The sequence below is a fragment of the Corapipo altera genome, unplaced genomic scaffold (assembly GCF_003945725.1).
Source record: "Corapipo altera isolate COAL_440 unplaced genomic scaffold, ASM394572v1 0, whole genome shotgun sequence".
NCBI lineage: Eukaryota > Metazoa > Chordata > Aves > Passeriformes > Pipridae > Corapipo > Corapipo altera.
In genome coordinates, this window is record NW_020884872.1 from 49,607,288 (window position 1) to 49,625,059 (window position 17,772).

Genomic DNA, 17,772 nt, shown 5'->3' on the forward strand with positions numbered 1-17,772 from the left:
GCACATGCCACTGAATTCATCTGTATTTTTATATTCATCATTCAGTATAAGGAGTGCTACTTATTAATCTATAAAACATTTTCCAGATTTGCAACATTACCTTTCCTGACATTCTCATGGTTGCAAATTACTCACTGCTTTAGGAAAGTAGGGCCTGAGAAACTTTGAAGACTTACTCCTTGTCAGTTGTGGAAGAACTTGGATTCACTTTGCTGAGGTTATCGAGGTCTTGGTTCCTTTAGAGACAGAACAAACCCCAGATCGTATCACAGTCAGTATAACAAGCTGTCAAGTAGTCAAACTAAATAATAATTTTAAAAAATTATAATTGGCACAACTTTTATGAAAGAAAAAAATTAACTGATTAAAAGTTCAAGGCATACATCATTTTAGTAATTCAAAGATAGTCATAGTCACAGCCATATGCCCACCATATGCACATAAGCCCACGCTCTTCCTGAGGTAGTGGAAAAGTCCATTTGTCTGTTTGGTAGGCTATCTAGTCCAGCTCTCTCCCAAGTAAACTCTCCTTTCTCACAAGAAAGTTCATGTTTAAAGTGAGGGATGATGAGATCTAGTTACATCCACTAATTCTTGAACTTCCGCACAAAAGATAGGATGTGATTTATATTATTATTATTATTATTATTATTATTATTATTATTATCTGTTGTAAGGGGGAAATATTATTCCTTGAATTAGAACTTGTTAGTTAATTAATTTCCTTTTTTCAATATACTAACATTAAAGATACAATATATATTAATGTAACATAACTATTAGAAATGGAAATTAACATATTTTATACTCTTTGAATGTAACTTTTAATGTTGTCAAGTCAAAACATGGAGTATTGTTTTGACTACCTTTATTTCCCTTCAAAGGATTGTGCTGGTGTTAACATTTCTATAAAACACTTCATTTCCATGAAAATGCATTTTCAAAATTTTCAAACTCTTCTACTGAAAATTTTTCAGCAGCTTTACCTATAAAGTTACCATCTAGTTACCTTAACTCCTTACAAAAAATTGATATATTTGCTGCTCAGAAGAAAGCAATGGGAAAAGAATGATGCCTTTGATGATATGACAGTACCACCCTATAGGACCTGTTCAGTAGCCTGGCAGTCAACAATGTTCCATGTGTCTCTTTACTGACTTTTCATTCTGACCTGTTCTGTCATGAAATAACAGCCTTTTCAGGTTTCTTCTTGATCACGTTTGCCAGCTTTGGGGTTCCCTTTGATGAGATTATCAAGAGTGCAAGAAGACTCTATTGCCATTAACTATGATTCCAAACCAGTCCTTAATAAATTATATGCTTTTGGAAATTCTCTTTACATTATCGCAGATTTTACAGTTCCAGAGTATTCCTTCTGAAACTGTAGCCTTGCAAAACTATCCAAAACTATAATTTCCTTTATAAACTAACTGGATGGCAAATTGCTTCCTCAATTCGTGGAGGTAGCAACGCTGAAATTATAGTAAGTGTAAATAAGGGCTCAGGTAGTTCCTTTAACTTATATTTTTGCAAATTTTATTTAAAAACAAACAAAACCACCAAAAAACCCAGCTATGCACGTCTGACATGAGTAATATATGCATTATAATTCTTGTTTCTTGCATCCTCCATTCCTTTATGTTCTTAGAGGTATTTTAAATATGTATCTGAACTCTCCTATGAAGCCTACCAAAGCTTTGCAATTGCAGCTGCCTCAGTGATGATCTTTACGTGCTATGCAACCTGCACATAGATATCAGCCTCGGTGTTGTATATTCACCCAAAACATAGAGAGCAGGAGATTTGGGACTCCTGTTCATTCTGGCTGAAGTCATGGGATTACATGCAGTTTACTCAGCACGGTTATCAGTAGCCTTTCTGCTTATTTCTGCTGACTTTCACAGCACGGAGCAATAGAAAAGCTATGACAGTAGCAAAGCTGTGCCCTGCAGGCCACTATGTCTGTATGGCTCCTGTGTCTGATTTTCAAAGGCATATAAGCGTTTGGAGAACCAAATTCCAATATGTTTTTTTAATGAGATTTAACTCAATAATACAGATATGTTTGAAAATTTTACTCAGTGTGTAGATATAAAATATTCTATTCACTTCTTTAGAAATTTAAATTTCATATTTTTTAATAATTCCTGGGTGTTCTTTCATAATTAGATAAATTAAGTGAAGAAATTTTCCTATAAAAATAGTCCAATACAATGCAGATAAAATATGCTCCCACAACAAGGCCCAAATACTGGAACTTTCTGTGTTAATCTTTGTAACAAACATTAAAATATCTTAGTGTTTTTGTATCAAATACAACATAATTGAATGAATAATTCTATAGAAATTTGTTTTAGAACACTGGGAATTTATACCACCTATATACTTGTCCTTGTAGGTAACAGTTTTCTGCCAAAAGGGAAGGAAGAAACTCCCTTAAGATCAGCGGAAAATATTCTGGCTCTAAAACATTTTCTTTTTAAATTTTCACATGTATTTTAACACTCTTGCCACATAACTTCAGACTTGCTTTACCTTAAATTGCTCTGTTCCATTTGCACAGAGTTTCCAAAAAAAAAAGAGTGAGGAAGTACCTAAAACAGTTCAGCCTAGACTTATTGCCTATTTGGAAATAATGGGGGAAAAAAATACAAACTTCCAATAATTTAAGACTTATTCCTTCAGAAATGGGTGTACCAGCCCATATTAATCCTTGGTGCAACTCAAAGGATAGATGAGTTAGTTCCCTTCTGTAGTCTTTAAATCATAATGACTTTGCAGCCAACGTCATTTTCTTACTTCCTTATACATTATTTTCTGTGCTTTGGGTATCCCAATACACCGACTGACTTGCAAGGAAGATTTTACTTGTTATCCAAAAAGATAACAAAAGTAATAAAAGTCTAGGCTACATGTGTGCTCCTGGTCAACTACAGGCTGATTAATAGAACTCTTCACTCTAAAGAGTCCTAATAAGTGAACAAAACCAGTTGCAGCTGCAGATTACAGCACAGAAATCAATACAGACTGACCTGTTCACTACACTTTACACTTAATATGGAATAAAACTTCTATAAAACACAACCCTTAGAAGATATTAATTTATTGCACTCGTAACACTTCTCAAACTTTCAGCCTCATGAAACATCTTGACATGACTGCACCAAGTAATGAGGACTGGCATCTTTCAAGTTGCTTGCCTTGAGGTGGCTGGCTGGTGCAAAGGAGAGGTCATAGGATACACAACTTCAAGTTACTGGTTCAAGCACAGTTCAGGTTATTATCAACTAAAGTTAAAATTTGAGAGCTGTTATTTATAAAAGGATAAAATGTAAAGTAGGACAAGCTACAGGACATGGTGCATATCTCAGAATTTGTCTGATTATGTTCAGGGCATACTTTTGCTGACTTTTTATATCTCTCTGTTAGCAAAGCTACGTTTACTTTAGCATTAGCACACAGTGAGCACCAGTGTTGATATCAGCACATAATCCAGCCTCACATTAAAAACTCGAGTGAGTGTGCATTACAGAGCCTAAACAGAATTTCAGGTTAGGTTTTGTTTGACAATTGTTACGTTGTTAAAAATCAGCAATACAATTTATCCCTTTTTTAATACTTCTAAAAGAGATGACAAGCATTACTGTGGGAAAGAGACTAACCTATATTTATATACTGAAAAGGCTCCTTGCATATCAGAATAGTAGATGCAGTGCAAGGCTGCTGTGGATTTCCAGTTGCGAGTATAACTGTCACTTGAAAAAACAAACTATTTTGGTGTCCAAGGCTGGCTGAATTGAATTCCTACTGCTTACATTTGTCAACAATTTTTTAAAATATAGATGATGATGATGGAAAACAGCAGCATAAAACTTCTGTGCAAAGCAGTTTAGACAAACTTGAGGAAATATCTTTCAAATATGGTAGGTGGCTTGTAATAGATGTTGGCATTTATCTTAAGTCATTCCAAAGGATGCCACCTCCAAGCATAGTATCTTTTGCGACAACCATTACATCTCTGTGAACATTCTGCCTGGGATGAGTATTTTTGAAATGGAGCAGAATGAGATGGGTCAGACAGCCTGCCAGGAGGAGAATATATAGTTTACTTGCAAATTCAATAAAATGAAATATTTTAATAAAAACTCAGGACACGACTGGAAGTTTTTAAGGGCACCTAACTCAGGATAACTAATATGTATTTTTTTATTTTGCAAAAAAATACTTGTAACAGCACTAGAGAGGAATTTGTATCACCTTTTGTACAAAAGGATCTCAAGTATTGAAACAATGAATTAATTTATTCTAAAATAAAAACATTAAGACTTGCATTAAGACCTCGGTGTGCTTGTCATCGTTGCTGAAGTATGGAAGACAATTCTATTGATTCATTTACTTTTCTGTTTGTAAGTGAGCACCTTCAGAAAAAACTCTATTCTGCCTTTAACATCACTTTTCAGAAAAATGCTTAAAATAACACTGTGAATCCAAAAGGAAGCCCCACTCTGAAGGATAGAAAAAACTATGTGCGACTAGGCCACTGTGGGCCTCATGCTGTAAACTTGGTAACCATGAGTTTTGCTGCTGCTATCTGATATTTTGCCTCTAGCTACTTGTGTAAAATAGGATTAGAAATCTGACAATTAATGAAGAGAGTGCAGTAGGATAAAAGGCTAGCAAAGAACATAAATAAAAATAGGTATAAAAAAAACCTGTCAAAACAAGTGCATGTAAAATATATGGCTTAGTTTAACCAGGGACTCTTATTCTGTCATATCTTGACCCCTGTGCCTCTCAGACACAAACAGAAAGGGAAATTATATAACACTTGTGTGACAAGCTCAACAGCTAAATTTCAAAAGCTTGATATCTCTGACCCTGTATCAATATCAGCAAATGTTTCTTCATTTACAGAAAAATTATCTTTTGCATTACCTCATTCCATTAATGTTAGGTATCTGGTGTCTTCTTTAATTTAATGTACAAAGGATCTATGAACATTTTCAGTAAGTAATTTTTAAAAGTGTAAAAATTAATGTATTATGTAACCACAAGGTATGAGTTTTTTCCCTTTTATGCTTTGTATCAAAAAGTTAGAGAAATTGAGTTGTCTACATTTGACTTTTATTTTCAGTCTGCATTTGATTTCTAACTCAGTTCACTTGAGATAAAGATCTAATACTTTTCACCCCTTCTGCTCTGTGAACTATGCTTGTGAATCTCACTTATTTCAGTGGATAATAGTTCAGAAACTCTGGTTTAGCTGGTGACAAGTCAGATCACCATCAAAAAGAAAACCACAAATGAATCTCATCCACACGTTCAAGCACAGCTCACAGTTTTTGTTGGGTTTTTAGTTGTTTTTTTTCTTTTAATCTTGAAAACATTCAGATAAAATTTCAAATGACATGGAAGCAGGAAACACGTGAATCATGCCTACAAAAGAGCTTTAGTGATGTCGTAGTTGTTTGGTGAAAGGACTGAAAATCTTTCTAATGTTTGTATTTGCAAATTCTGAGAGCAATGAAGAAAAAGTCAATAAAAATACATTTTAAAAAGTTTGACTGCATTTTTTTCCGACTGTCCTTAATACTGAGATGAAATTGAAGTTGATCCTGGACATAGGTACTAAAGGAAGTGAGAAAGGAAATTTTAAACAGACTGCAGCCATGCTCTTGTACCTCAAGGATCATGCAGGAGAGTATGTGCCCACAACTCCCTAGTCATTCAGTGAATGCTTATTTAACCTGTAAAAGTCTTGCTGAGCCTCTATCTAGTTCGAAATGTTCCCTAACTCTTGAAGGCATTCTTACCTAGTTACCTAGAATTTCATCATCCCTCTTTGCTGATACACCAATAGTTGACATAATACCCAAGCACCAATATTGTAGGTGTCATTTTATGGACTGGAAAACTGAAGGACCATGCGTATTGCAGAAGGTTTACTGTATTGCCTTTAATGAGTTGGACACTTCATGTCAAATCCCGGGATACTCAGTAAGGTTTCAGATGTAGTCACTCTGTCATCATCAACATAATCATGAACAATCCAGAGGCGGATATTAAAGCATACTATTTGAATACTATTAAAGGCGTCGTGCACATTATTTTTAATAGATGTCCATCTGGTTTCTGATCAAAAGCACTGAGCTGAATTATAAAAACTACTGAGATAACTGAGATGATATTATAAGATATATATAGTGGTTTTAACTGTGAAACCAAAAAAGTTATATCTGTTGTCCTTTCTTTGGTGATCTCTCCCAGTTGACCAACAAAGAATTCCAGTCAACAGTTCTCTCTTCTGAAATGATGGAATATAGAAAGACCACACTAACCAAGTCTGGCTAAAACCATAAGGGCATTTCTGACCTAGTCATGTCCACACAGGAGAAGACAAAACCAATAAATTGCCAAGTGGACCTTCCAACTCTGAACTAAAAGAGTTGGTCTAGAGTGTATTAAATATGTCAGGCATCTTACTGGATAAAGTTTAACATTGTAGGCCCAGCTGAATTTTGATCTGCTGTTAGGCTGTGTTACTGTCCCTGTATCAGGCTTTTGTCATATATAACTGGGAACAAATAAAGGAGTTCTTTGAGAAAAGATTGGCATTTATCCTGAAGCGGGGTGCATTTCCTTCCACATTGCTATGCTCACTGATCAGTGCCAGAAGCCCTCATTCAGACCTTTCATCAATAACAGCTGAGGATGAAAGAACAGAAGAAGCTTGCAGTCAGCTGTGAAAGCTAGCTTATACTGTGCCAAAACCAGTGTAATTCTTAGCCCAGAGGATTTTGGAGTTAAATACAAAGGAAGAAGCTGTTGATAAAAATGTTTCCTAGAAGTAGACTGGGAAAGATTACTGAAAAAGGACAATAACTTATTCCATTTTGCTTGAAGGGTATGTATGACCCTGTAAACACTGTATTAACTTTTCAGTTAGGAATAATGGACTTGGATCTCTTCACATAAGCTGTGCAATAGTGAGTTGTTTGTATCAACATGCAGAAAAGCTGCAAACCAGCATTCCAGTGAATGCTGAATCTGTGAGAATTGAGAGACAGAAGATGCCTGTCACTTGGAAGCCCTCTGCTGAAATGGATAATCAAAAATGACTGTATTGATTTCTACTATCAAAAACAATTTAGAAAGTGTAAAGCCACTTCACCATAAAGAAACAGTTGTCATTGTAGCCAAAGCAAGCTACTGAATTGTGAGTGTATATGACTTCTGTTTTAGCTTCCTTGCTTCCAGCATTTTTTGAGGGACACAGGTGTCCTTCAGAACATTTCAGAGGTCTCCAGAAGGTCTAGATAAAAAGTGAAAGCAAATAAAAAGACATCCCAAGGGAAAAGTCACACAGTTACTGGTATGGGAGCCATGCCTTCAAATTTTGGTCATCTAAACTTTAGTTCAACCTAAGGTAATTGTTCAGGACATTTCTAGTGGCTCTTTGGAATTGCCTGTCTCATAGAATGGTTTGGGTTGAAAGGGAAAAGGGACCTTAAAAATTGTCTAGTTCCAACACGCCTGCCATGTGCAGGGGCACCTTCCGCTAGACCAAGTTGCTCAGAACCCCATCAAACCTGGTCTTGAACGCTTTCAGGGACAGCAACTATCTCTCACTAGAGCAGTTTTCTCTTTTTTGTGCAATGGGAACACATAATTGGACAATGCCTCAAAATGCACGTGTATGTTCTCTCACTTTTCTGCTTTATGCAACTCTAGAGCAGAAAAAGTTTTATCAATAAATGTTAATTTTGGAGACCTGACATGATGGTTTTAATTCCATTGGTTTGGAAAATTCCAAGTTGATAACAGTTTACTCTTTTTCTTAATAATTTGGAAAAAAAATCCTGTTTCTTATTTTTTTTCCACTTTTCAAAGTTCCAGATGTTGATAGACATAGAAATGTGTGTCCTTGTTACAAGAGTTAATTTAAGCACAGGTAAATAATTTGTCTTTCCTTCACAATCAATTACAATGAAAACTGACAACACACCTCGGGTTAAATAGGAATATCATTAAATAGGAGCAAAATACAAACAGATTTACAGCATTGTCTAGATTTTCTATTATCTGACAAGAGTAATGATATTTAATTACTCTATACAGTATAGGCAAACCCTGTACAGAAGCAAGAATATAGAATTACTTTAATTATATCAGAAAAAAATGTTCTAATTCCTTGTTTCTGTTCCCTAGAAATTGCCTCTCTCACCCAGATACACACAAATACACAGCTGAAACATTTTCTTCAACCTAACTGTTGCAGATAGCATATCAAAAAGATATGTTTATATAAAAGTTTCTACAATATGCCTTGTGTCCCTACAGACTAATAGTCATTTGCTGATAGCAGAGAATCTCACCACAGATGCTTTTACAAGCTGAGTGGGATCTCTCTCTAATTTCTTATATAGCCACTCTTACGATCACCTCATAAGCTTATCCTCAAGTATGTCCAACATGAATTCTGATGTATCTATGCAAAATAAAAGATAAATTCATCACTTCTACAATTTATGAACTCTTTGAAATATGGCTTTTTGGTTATTCCGCATCTTTTGGTGGTAATGCCTTTGTTAATGCCCTGATAAATGTGGCCCACTGTGACAAATACATCGGTTTCTGTAACGGGGTGTGTGCTTATATATATACTCAAGGAAGCAGTGCAGTTGAATACAAATGAACCCCATTATAAAAGCATTTCATAGAAATACACATTTTTGCACCCTAACTGTAATCATTAATGAAAGATTGACTTAAACACTCTCAGGGTGTTGGAAGTGGTTTAACAACATTTTCTACTGAGCATAGTTCTTCAAAAAAGTCTGGCTTTTAAACACCTGCAGTTGATGGTTGCTACAATTATGTAGTGGAAAAATGCAGAGTGAGAAGGTTGGATCTTCACTGAAGTGGAAATAAAACACAAAAAAGAACCTGATAAGCAATGAATAAAAAGCCCATTGAAGAACTCAGGAAAATGTCTCTGTATGTAGGCAGTGTAGTGCTCATCTGCTGCTGCATTTGTGTGATACCAATAGACCTGATTTGACCTATTATGCTCTGAAAAATGCACAATTATTAGGCAGTAGTTATCTTTACTTTTTTTGTGTCCTAACCTACTTGTGCTGTCTAGGGTATCTGTAAATGCCCTAACTAATCATGAGATGCCTTTTTCGTTCTGTTAATCATATCCAAGAGGTGGAGGTCCATATGTCCATGCCTCTAGACATGAGATAGATATATACATTATTGTATACTCTGTGTTTTTAGATGGATGCCACGTTTAACTGTTGTCCATTAAAACCATGCAAAATTGCTTTTTACATTAACAGAATCAATGTTAGGCCTTATATGGAACACTACACAATGAAGCTTAAACTTTTAGCCAAAAGAGATAGTATCTGACATCCTTTTCAGGTTAAATCCCTTCTAAAAGATTTTCCTTGTATCACTGACCAGTTTGATAGAAAGCTAATTACCATTTTCTGCTTATTTTATACTGAAATTAATTCATTATTCCTTTAACATCCCTATCAGAATTCTGAGTGGAAAACAAGTAATCAATTAAGTATGAGTTTTAAAAGCATGACCTGAAAATGTTTCCATTCAAAGTAAAACTATAGGAAACTAAAGTATGTAAGTTAAAATAGTATTCTACTAAAAATTGATGTTACCATACATACTCTTCATATATACCTCCCCTGTGTGACACAACCACTTTTGCAAAAAATGTAGTATTTTTATGACATCTTTAATAGAAAAACAACATGTCTGCTGACAGCTGATTAATACATTTTTGGTTAGTATAGATTTAACAAAAGTCTGTAGTTTTGTGGAGTTAACACAGCCGCAGCAGATGGATGACATCTGAAGCACCAGCCAAATGTAAAGGAATTAATAACAGCAGTAGAGAGGGCTGAATTTTACCCACTAAGATTACAGACTACTTACAGTTTATATACTGACACAAATAGCAGTGCAATGTTGCCATAGAAACTTGTAGACCAGTAAAATATTCCTCCAGCTCTTCACCAATGAAGGGACAGGAATACAGAGCTTGATGTGGTAATGAGAGCAACCAGGGGGTGATGAATGTGAACTGATTGAGGGTGAGGATTAAGGAAGACCTTAAAAAGCCTTTAAGAGTGAAGAATGGCTGTGACTCCCCTGGTTAATTCCAGGCATATTTAATTCTCTAAGATGCCCCACATTTGTTAATAGGAAAATGTTTCAGTGAAACATTGCTTGTTTTCTAGGGATTACGCTCTCAGGCCTCTTTTGGATGCTTTCATAGTAATTTTATACTGATTTTACATACTGAGGACTTTGGGCAAGGGAAACACAATTCCAAACAATATACACTATAGCTTCAGACCCCACTAAACTGAACCTTATGAATCAAACTAATTAAAATTAGGTAATTTAAACTAATTTTACTGACTGAGCCATTTAATATTTCTAAGTAAAAATGGCAAAATGAGCTACTATAATTCTCAGTGCATATCTAGAAATCTGTTTCTAATTCATTCAATTTTTAATTGCATATTCAGGCCTTTTATTCTGTTCAAGGTCACAGAATAAAAATTTTTGAGTGCTTATAGAATCATAGAATCATAGAATGGCTTGGGTTGAAAGAGAACTTAAAGATCACCTGGTTCTAACCCCTTTGCCATGGACAAGAACAGCTTTCACAAGATCAGGTTGCTTAGAGTCCCATGGCCTTGAACATTTCCAGGGGTGAGGCAGTTATTGCTGATTGTTTTGAAAAGTATAACATCTCCATCAGTACAATTTGCTGAAACTTTAGTTAAAAAGAGTCTCTGTCTTTTCCACCAATAAGTTTTCTGGTATTCTATACTCTTTCCAAGATTAGTACATATGCCATCTAACTTATACCACAAGAACAAGTCCATACTAATTTTGTCACACTAAATCTCTATGTTGGGATTTTACTCTTTAAAATGTTAACACTGCAGTGCATGAGTTGGGGTGTTTTTATATACATAGTAATGTGTAGTTATTATCTCTCCCACAAGGTATTGAAGAGCAAAGAAAATACACTGTATAATCATACTACTCTAATTTTTTCTGTTTCCAAACATTTACAGCAACTATCTGTATTCTACTTTTCAAGATGAAGTCTAGACAGAATAAAAGATTAAAAAATGGAACACCTGGAATAACTTAGCAAGTCAGTGAAATGGAACTCAAAGTTTGTACTTCCAGGTCAATGGTTAGGGCTGCATTAATCACACACATGTCCAAATGAGATATCAAATAGAGTAATAAAACAATTTGAGTACTTACTATCACATTTATCAATGCTAATCTAAATATCGTTTTTATGTTACCTTGCTGTAGCTTGAACATCCACATCGGTCTTTGATTTCTGAAGGGTCACCTGTTCTGATGAAAGAGCAGCCCTGCGATAGAAATAGTGAAAACATGCTGAAGGTACAAGACTATTTCCAAGAGCCTGTAGTAACAAGACAAGGGGAAGTGGGTTCAAATGGAAAAAGAGTGGGTTCAGATTAAATATTAGGAAAAAATTCTTTACTGAGAGGGTGGTGAAGCACTTGAACAGGTTGCCCAGTGAAATTGTGGATGCTCCATCCCTGGAGGTGTTCAAGGCCAGGTTGGATGGGGCTCTGAGCAACTTAGTCTAGTGGAAGGTGTCCCTGCCCATGGCAGGGGAGTTGGATCTAGATGTTCTTCAAGATCCTCTTCCAACTCAAACCATTCTATGATTCTATGAAATAGTTTATTATTGTGAGTGAGTTTGCATTTTCTTTGAGACATTTTTTCTCTTTTTTTCTTTAATATATAGTATATATATAAAATATGAGTATAAGGAATTATACATATATAAAAATAAATATATAAAGAGCTATGTAATGCTTTACTTCACTAGATTACGGCATCCACTGAGCCTTTTGAATAATTAGCATCCCAAGAGTTGAATGTAGTATGAATGTAAGAGTTGACTGCCATTTCTGTACTGTTTCAAAATTATTTTAGTAGTAAAGGAACTTCTAAATCCTTTTCTCCTCCTACCTAATAAATAAATTTTACTTATTTAGTCAAGACAAAACTTTTGCTTAACTAACAAAAGTACTGATTTTTTAAAGCTAAATAAGTAAGCAATTACACTTTGCTATTTTTATTTATTTATGTGAACAATCAGATTGGTCACTACAGGAATACTAAAATTATAAGAAATTATAAGAAAGATGGCTGATGCAGTTAATGAGGGCTATCTGCTCCTTCAGAAAATTTTTCTATTAGTATGGCAACTAAACCATGACAAACTGTGTAGCCATCTTAATTATAAGCCATGAAATTGCAGGTTGGTTAAGTAATCTTTTCTTCATTTAGACCATATAAAATATACATTTAATTAATGAATTATTTAAATAAATTAGACACTCAAATAAGGTTGGAGTACTTTACATCAATTCATCTTATGGTAATGCCATCTATTACAAGCTTTTGCTTATGCAAATTTACCATTTTCTTCACTTTATTCATAGTGTCTTGCAACATATGTAGCCTTGGAACTAAATTTGTGAAGCAGTTTTTAATTTTTAGGGAGTTACAGTTGTTTTTTCAATTTGAATAAATATCCAACTAAATGTTTTAAGCAAATGAAAATAATTGCTTTTCTGCAAGGAAGTCTTCTTCATGCCCTTCTGTGATATGGACTATAGAGGAACCCTTCCAGGTAAATTATACGGTGTTTATATTTTAAATAAATCTAAAATAATACTCAAGGTTTATGCATAGGAGTGTGTTACATTTCTAAATCTACTAAGAAGCAAAGTAAGCAAGACATACCTTGTTTGAGCCTCTGAATTTCCTGAAGTGGACCTAGAGAAAGAACACAGTAACCATTTCAGAAACCAAGTAGCTAGTATTTCGGAATGCAAAATACTAGTATTGAAGCACTTTGCAAGATTTAGGTGAATCAACAGCAATTAATTTTATTTTTCCTTCCTTCCAAGATGATATTTTTCTTTTTTCTTAATGCAGAATACATGTTTAAGTCAAGTAGCATAATACCAAGTTTTAATCATATTCTTGACACATTACTAAGATAATCATTCCTCAATTGACATTCTCCGGTCAATCACTGACTCACAGTGTTTTGTTTTCAGCATAAAAATCACAACCAAAACACTCAATTCCAGTGAGCTGCTTATAGTCTTAGCTCCAACTGCAATTTCTTTTAAGTGTTCTGTAAAGGATGCTTAATCAGCTGGGAACTGAGGCAAAGAATGTTTATCATGTATATCATGTTGGTATATAAATAACCCTGACCAAAAAAACCGCATACCCATGATTGCTGAACTCCCTTCCTGAGGATAGCAGAACAGTCAGCCATAATCAGATTTGAAGATAAGACAGAGCTCCTTACTCAGTCTTTAAGACTGATGGTGACCTTTAAAAACTGCATATTAGCATCTATGCATGGCACTTTATTTTCTGAAACTCACAGACAAGTAAAAGGCTTTCCTTCAGTGGCTATTATTAGTAATATTCACAATTGAAATAGCTTTCATATCTTAAAAGCACTTTTAGAAGTTAAACCAATTAATCATTAAATGTCCGTGACTTTTTAGCCAGCTGTCCTTGATGACATCATTGTCAGAGGATCCAGGAAGGGACATGAAAGCTTCAGACAGAATATGCCTGTATTTCAGTCTTCTCTGAACTATGAGACTGGAGGAGTAACTGGATAATTAGTGTTGAGAAGAATACAGGAATCCCAGCTTCCTATGGAAAGATGGGTGGATGGCATATAGAGGATGCATCTTATTGTAAGCTTTCAAAATTACCATGACCTTAGCAAGGTATTGAAGTGAAGCCAGATAAATTCATCACAGTGGGCATATTAAAAACATCTAGTAAAGACTGACTTAAAAAAAAAAAAACAAACTTTAGCATCTATGAGCTATCTTTGTGCTGAGTAGAGAGTGACTTTGAATATTTGGCCTAAGAGATAGAAAGTAGTAAACACATAAGATTAAAAATAATTGACAAACTTAGTTTTAAGGGTTCACCTTGAAGTGTTCCAGTAACAGAGATTCCATAAACTCCCTGGGCAATAATCTACCAAGGATTATACCTAACACAACAATGTATCCATTCATTTCTGTTTCATTTAATTCTCATCATTGCTATGCATAAGACTCATGTTGGAAGTTTCCCAGATTAAAACTAGGGAAACAGAAGGCCATATTGGAGCCAGAGAATACCATGGAAGTTCATTCATTAATATTTTAAACCATCCATATTCTGGTTTTAGATATAGGTCCAAGAAATGTTCTCAGTTCTCTTTCTAGTCTGCCAGAAAGCAACAACAACTTCAGAAATAAATATTAAACATTCATCTGCAAGTAACTTTATTGTGATCTTTTCTTCTAACCTATTTCTTAGACACTTAATTGACAGGTGACTAAGCAGATCTTGAGGTTTTGTTGATGCCGTTAAGGGCCAAGGATTAGCCCCTGGCTGTCAGCCCAAATGGCACCAATAGATTCCTGCCCTTACGGCCAGTCTCTCTTTAGCAGATTTGCTTTGAGGCAAAATAACTAAAATAGTTCAAAAGGAAACCGTGAAGAAAACATGCAAGCATGATAGAATAATTTTGGGGGCATTTATGTAACCTCAAGTTGCTGGCACTTCATATACTCAGACCTCAGTCAACACTGAGCATAAGGCTGCCAAGAGCAAAAACAAGTACTTAGGCATGGGATGCCTTCTCTTTGCAGGGCATCTCAGACATGAAACTCAGTCCATCAAAGAATTGCCCTGTTGTCTCGCTCTCAAAAATGGCTCTAGCCAAGAATTAGGAAATAACTAGTAATCATTCATACTTACTGTCTGGTTTCCACTGCTTGTGTTTTGGTCTTAGTACTCGAAACAGGGGGCGGCATCCAAGATTGCCTGTCAATGTTAACAAATAAATTTTTGAGTATTCGTTTAATGCTGAACAGCACATTGTGAATGTTAGAATGTCAGAAGTGGTGTAAAAAATACCTGGAATTTTCCTTAAATTGTCAGCATTTTGAAACACTGCATGTATATACTTTTTAGACCATTTTTTTACATACAACAGAATGGAATAGGAAATTTTAATTATTGTTGTAAAAAATGTATTCTGTGACTCTAGTCAATGTTTTCTGCAATCTGAATGGTACAAATAAATGGATCATTCCTGGAAAGGACAATCAGATAAAGTGCACAAAGGAAAGGGTGTAAAGTATCAACCCAAGGAACAAATTCAGACTATTACAGATTACATAAACAGAACAAGCTGTTCCTTTTTTTTCTTTTTTTCCCCCTCTAAATATCAATCCAGGAATTGTTTGTGAGGAAAAAACAATTGCAACAGGAATAGTTCAATTCATTGATGGCCTTCTGTATATTCAAAGAGCCTGAAGAGAACTACTGGACTGAAAACACCATAAACTTCCACCAAATAAGCAGGACTATTAATATAGAAACAATCACATTTTAATTCTTACATTCGTAATTCTACTGATCACATTTTTATGCAAGAAATATGAAAAAAAAATCACAAATTAACAAAATTTGCAGCTGGGAAATATGGCTATCACCAGCAGTGTATTTTAAATTAAAAATTTACTTTATTCTACACCCTGTTTTTATTCCTGCCCTAAAAATACTATCTGAAATCCTGATTTTTAAAGGTAGCTGTATATCATTTAGGGAACTCCGTGGTTCATATTTTACTGCAGCAGCACAGGGTCAAGTTTGGCATCAGAGATTTCACAATTAGAGTGAGCTACAATGCTTTCAATTTCGACGCTGAAAATGCATATGACACTGAAATAGCTGAGTTAGGGGCTGCAGCAAAGAGTTAGCACCGATTGTGCTGTGTCCACTGGGCTCACAAAACTGGCTCTACAAAAACAACATTGTAACTCCCAAAGAAAAAGCCAGAGCGTGCAAAAGTTTAATTCTTGAATCTTGCTGAGGAATTTGAGTGGGCTGGAGGAGGAAGATGGTAATTTTTTTTATGTAATTGTGATACATTACTGAGGCTTAATACAGTGCTATATATCCTCTAGCAACCAAGCAATGGTGGCAATGAATACCTCTTTTTCTTGATTGAAGAAGTGACAGCAGTGTTTGTGAGTGCTGCATTAGGAGTCCAAGATTGCCTGTTAAGGAAATGTACTTAATTCATTAATCTTCAACAGGAGTATCATTTTAAAAGATAAAATATCAGAATCATACAACTGTGTATGATAAATCGTATAACTATATTTCTACATGCCAACTGAAATTTTGGGTATACCTCAAAGAATACAGAATTTGGGACACTAAGGGATTCTGATGTTTGGAGAACAGCTGCATTTTTACTTGATAACCAAAGTAATTTCTGACTTCTTAAAATCTTGACTTCTGTACCTATGCTTTAGTCTCCAATCACTACAATATTTAAAATCTTTATTTTTCATACTTTAAATTTTATATTTCTTGTTCAAGTAAGCTGCTCAGTGTTATGGTATGCCTGTAAAGGAGATGGTATTCCTCATACTCCTAAACTATATAATATCCAAGTCAGTGATTTTTCCCATAAAATTGATCAAAAAGTTATTGTCTTATTCTCTGCAACTCAATTATAGTAATTGAAGTATAGAGGTTTAGAGCTTTACAAATCATTTTATTGTTCTCTGGAAGGAAAAAATATTTATACAATTGAAATGTCACTTAAGACCCACTTCAGAATTCATGGTTGGTCTGCTAAAAAACCATCTCCAGACAAAATAACATAAAATCCAGTTTATATGATGCTTCATGTGTCATCATCACCATGATTTACCACATACTGGTGCAAAACCATAATTTGAAAGAATGACCTCTGTTGAACTTTAAATGCCAGAGGTATTCATTTGCTCTTCAGAGCAATATCTCAGCTCTTCACAAGATGACTTTTTGAATTGCTGTGCTCTTTAGCAAATATATTTTGGGTAACTTATTACTGATAGACATCTGCTGACATTGATGAAGGCACAAAGCAATGTATTCGTCCCTTTGCATTTATAAATATGGTGACTGATCTTCTGACTTTCTTTAATAAAAATTTCAGTTAGTTAATAGCTGTAAGTTCTTTAGAAAATATTTTTTCGGTGTTGTGTAATCATATTACTTATATAAAGTGGCCACCTCCGAATCATAACAACTTTTTTAAGAACATGTCAAAAATGTTGTGCTAACTTATTCTTAATTAAAACTCTTGTTTAAAAAAGACTGACATTCTGACAAAAGAAAAATTTTCTACTGGAAAAATCAGCCTGTCAAAAAATTATTTTTTATGTTCTGGTACCCAGGTTTTCCACTGGCAATGTACAATGGTATTTTCCACTGAAAACATTGATTAGAATTTTTCATGTAGTCTTCCCTCAGAACTATGTATTATATTTGATAGACTTTGTGCAGACAGATCTAGAGCTCTAGAACATACCTACACTTTTAGAAACATTCTGATTCTTTCTTCTTCTTGTGTTTAAAATATTGTAATTTTTAAACAATCACTATGCTGAGCAAATGTATAATATGAGCTGGTCTCTCTTTTAATCTGTGTGGAGAAATAGGCTTTTTTAAGGAAAATTCCTCTTACTCTAAAAAAAATATCTGAGAAACACCAGAGGAATTGTTTTCCAAAAGACCCTTTTTCTCCTCATTGGCTATAAAAGTCTGTGGTAACCTGAATACAGAGTCTACATTCCA

General features: G+C 34.7%; 1 protein-coding gene across 4 annotated transcripts in view; it reads right to left on the reverse strand.

Annotated features, from left to right (window-relative positions):
- The window catches only part of SCEL (sciellin), a 48,224-nt gene that overhangs the window by 13,501 nt on the left and 16,951 nt on the right, over positions 1-17,772 (reverse strand). For 3 of the 4 annotated variants that reach the window (XM_027646222.1, XM_027646213.1, XM_027646239.1), the window contains exons 7-11: positions 16,134-16,199; positions 14,893-14,958; positions 12,847-12,879; positions 11,364-11,435; positions 177-236 (exon numbers count right to left, since the gene is read on the reverse strand). In XM_027646222.1, coding sequence (XP_027502023.1) covers positions 177-236; positions 11,364-11,435; positions 12,847-12,879; positions 14,893-14,958; positions 16,134-16,199 — 297 coding nt within the window. The remainder of the gene's footprint in view (positions 1-176; positions 237-11,363; positions 11,436-12,846; positions 12,880-14,892; positions 14,959-16,133; positions 16,200-17,772) is intronic. The other variant, XM_027646229.1, reaches the window with a different exon arrangement.